The following is a 3,832-nucleotide window of genomic DNA, read 5'->3' on the forward strand; positions in this document are numbered from 1 at the left end:
AGAGAATAGAAAGAAGTATTTTCGAAGAAGCTCCGACAAAAGATGGACTGATGGCCGCAATAACAAGAAACCACCCATGGAAATTTTGGAAAGGAACCAAAATCAGAATACAAGAAAAAATGGAGGTGATGGTCCAAATCAACGATGCACTTAAGTGGCGACACCGTTTGGCGACGACGGTTAAGTTTTAGCAGAGGCGAAGAGGTTTTAGCGACGATGGGTATTGCACGATACATTCTTCGAAGGCGTTGGATTGAGTAAGTTGACAACACCAAGCGTTGTCACCGCTAAAGGACCAGTCGCCACTATAGCCCTAAATTATTGTACAGGCTTTATAAATAAAAAATTGCCCAGGTGGGACAAATTTTGAAAATACAATGATTGGTACGAAAAAAGAACAACCTAAGAGGGACAAATAAAAAACTACATTGCTATTTTATAAGTTTCGAAAATACAATCACATGTAATTAGCATGGTCAAACATACTAAAAGTGGATACAATATAATCAAACTTACATATGCAACCAGCATAAACCTTGAAATATGCATTCCATTGCGGGTGCTATATGGCGAGTTCTATGTGACTTTTTGTAGTAGTGAGATTTCTCTTTGAATTTTTTATAGATCCAAGCGGGCAGATTTTTCTTCGGATTTTCGATGGATCCAACCTTAACATACTTACTCCTGAACATGATGTCCCAATCATCTAAGGCCTCCAGCTCAACCTTCCCTAAACCAGTGAGATCGCGGTTCAAATCTTCCTCTTCAAAGCTGAATTTTGCAATGGCTCTACTGGCATCTTTCCCACTCCACTCTCCATAAGTACCACCTGCTCCGTAAAACATCCTGGCCGATGAGACATCATAGATCTGACCTTTGATCGCCAAAAGAACAGGCTTCCTAGGATCTGTACCATCATATGCTTTCAACTCCTCTTCCGACATGTCATTATGCTGAATAATTTGCATATCCATGTCCTCTTCATAATTACTAGACACCTGTTCTAGCTCATCATGCATATGCATGTTTACCTCCGCATAAAATGCTGTGTAAAATATGAACTTCTTTTCCTTCTCAACCATATATTCCACCTATATATATATATGAGATGTAGAATTAGAATATGCATGGGCTTATTAAAAAAAATTAGAGCAAAATAAGTAAATCCTATTATTTCTGAAAAAAGTATAGCTTACTTGACATTTAAGGGCATCTTTAAGTTGTTTTACGATCTCAGCTACCAGTGGACGTTCATTGTGATCTTTGTGTAGACATTGATATGCAATTTTAGAGAACATTTCCAAACAATCTGGATATATTTGCTCTTGTAGACAATCAAGTACAACTGTCTGCAGCTTCTTTTCTTCATAGCAGCTTTGTGCCAATTTCGACAAAAAACGGTGATTGTCATCACAATTCGCTACGCAAAGCCTTCCACACAAGACTTCGAATAAAACCACCCCAAAGGAATAGACATCAGATTCTTTTGTCAAGAATCCAGTATCCCCGTAAAGTGGATCACAATACCCAGGAGTCCCTACTGCATGGGTGATAACAAATGTGAATTCTTGGTTAGCAGGTCCGAGTTTGGAAAGACCAAAATCTGAAATTTTGGCATTCCAACTTTTATCTAAGAGTATGTTGGAGCTTTTAATATCACGGTGTAGCACTCTTTGTGTAGTCTCATCCGGATTCTGAAGATACTCTAGCCCACAAGCTGCCCCAATGCATATGTTTAGGCGTTGGATCCATGACAGATTAGAGCTACTAAGGTATTTGTCGAGACTTTGATTCGGTAGATACTCATACACAAGGATATTCTCACCACCCTCATCACAAAATCCCAAGAGATTGACCAGATTTTCATGTCTGTAGCGAGAAAGCATCATGATCTCTTTCCAAAACTCAGGGGTCCCTTGTCCAAATCTACTATCTAAGCGCTTGGCTGCAACCATAACCTGATCACCGAAGTGAAAGAGCTCTCCTTTGTAGACCTTACCAAATCCACCTTCACTGATGTAGCAGCTGTCACCAAAGTTATTGGTTGCCAATTTTATAGCTTCTAGGGAAATTTTAAGGTGTGCAAACTCTTTTATTGAAGACATTTTCTATGATTTTGGTAGATATTGAAGGAGATGGGAAGAGCTCCACATACACAATTGGAGAGCAAATTAAAAGGCAAAAAGCTACAGTTTGATTCTATTTTTCCAGCGACTCCTTGTTCACCAAAGACTCGTAGACGACTTAACTGCGTTTAGTTATTCACGAAAAAACCTTTCAGCTACCAATTATCGTCAACACGACAAACTACATGTACCCAACCAGCAGAGGCGGCTTCCCACAGAAAAAGATAGAAAATATATTTTTAGGGGCAATTTCGTGAATATTCAACATAATTTTTTTTAAAGGAAAGGCACCGGAAGTGCAGGTAGCTAGCCGTAGCAAAAAGACCGAAAAATAAGAAAAATAAAATAAAATAGATAAACAATAGCAAAAACTGATAAATTGTCGTAAGTTTAACAAATTTCGATATATATATATATATATATATATATATATATATATATATATATATATATATATATATATATATATATATATATATAGAGAGAGAGAGAGAGAGAGAGAGAGAGAGAGAGAGATCATATATTCACCAAGACCCAATAACTAAAAGTGGACCATTAGATTAAATTTTTTAATGGTGAGATTTTTTTATGACAATCTCATAACTAAGATTGAACGATATGGGTGAGGAAAAGAATACGTGAAGCTTTTTCTCTTAGCTGAACATCATCCCTTGATGAGAGAGCCCATTCCATCACTCTCTCTTCTATTCTTATTGGCCATTTTTTTAAATCTTTTTTTAATACTTATCAAATTACATACCTACTAAAAATTAATATATATATATATATATATATATATATATATATATATATATATATATATATATATATATATATATATATATATATCAAAACATATGTTTTTAATTCCTTACAAAATGAATATAATATTTATAAGAAATATTTTTTTAAAAAAACAAAAAAATAGTGAGGGAAGTTTCCAACCCACTATTTGGGTTTAGGTGAAAGAAACAAAAGTGAGGGGAATGGTCTTTTGACCCACAAAAAATGAGGAGAGTTTCTTACTTACACCGTCTAGTCTAACAAAAAGTTGAATGGTGTATATAGGTGTTTAACAAAAATCATAAGGGTAAATTGTGTATGAGATTATCACACCCTTAGATATCAGATTGAATACCCTTTTTCTCTCTTTCTCTATTCTCTTTCACGTACGTCGTCCTCGCCATCTCCTTTCTCTCTCTAACCATGATGTCTGATCCATTTTTCCCTCTATTGGCGGCAATAGTATCCTCGTCGGATTTGGAAAAACAATCATACTTGGTGCACGATTGTACAGCAATCGAGAGATGTATTGATCAGTCGGTCTCAATCTTGATCCCACAATATGCGCTAATCCACAACTTACATAGTCTTAATGCCTTAAGACAAAATGTCTAACTTCAAAATCTGATTAAGAGAATGAAAACTCCTCACACGAAATCGTGGTGGAGAGGTTGAGAATATATAAGCTATAAAAGTTACACTTGACAACCTTGAACAATAAACAAATATACAACTAAGTACAACACTATTATTGTCTAATATCCCCTTTCAAGCAAAACAGTGGTGGACCAATACGAAGCTTTTCCCGAAAGAACTCAAACTGATGACGTAACAACCTTTTGGTGAAAATATCAGCCACTTAAAACTTGGTAGGAACAAACTCGGTGTGAAGCTTTCCAGATAAAACAAGCTCACGAATGAAG

At 35.9% G+C, this 3,832-nt stretch overlaps 1 protein-coding gene across 1 annotated transcript; it reads right to left on the reverse strand.

Moving 5' to 3' along the window:
* Window positions 1-408: 408 nt before the first annotated feature.
* LOC111880131 (probable serine/threonine-protein kinase PBL25) lies at window positions 409-2,308 on the reverse strand. Its single transcript, XM_023876533.3, has 2 exons — window positions 1,197-2,308; window positions 409-1,091 (listed from the first exon to the last, which is right to left on the reverse strand). The coding sequence occupies exons 1-2, from the start codon at window positions 2,103-2,105 to the stop codon at window positions 513-515; spliced, it is 1,488 nt and encodes a 495-aa protein (XP_023732301.1). The 5' UTR covers window positions 2,106-2,308; the 3' UTR covers window positions 409-512.
* Between the last annotated feature and the right edge of the window lie 1,524 nt (window positions 2,309-3,832).

The sequence above is a fragment of the Lactuca sativa genome, chromosome 1 (genome assembly GCF_002870075.4).
Source record: "Lactuca sativa cultivar Salinas chromosome 1, Lsat_Salinas_v11, whole genome shotgun sequence".
NCBI classification, from domain to species: Eukaryota; Viridiplantae; Streptophyta; class Magnoliopsida; order Asterales; family Asteraceae; genus Lactuca; species Lactuca sativa.

Bases quoted from the DNA above. Each gene is read 5' to 3' on its own strand.
- LOC111880131 (XM_023876533.3), bottom strand. From the start codon at position 2,105: ATGTCTTCAATAAAAGAGTTTGCACACCTTAAAATTTCCCTAGAAGCT. The intron at 1,092-1,196 runs GTAAGCTATACT...ATATATATATAG, and splicing joins AAGATGCCCTTAAATGTCAA to GTGGAATATATGGTTGAGAA.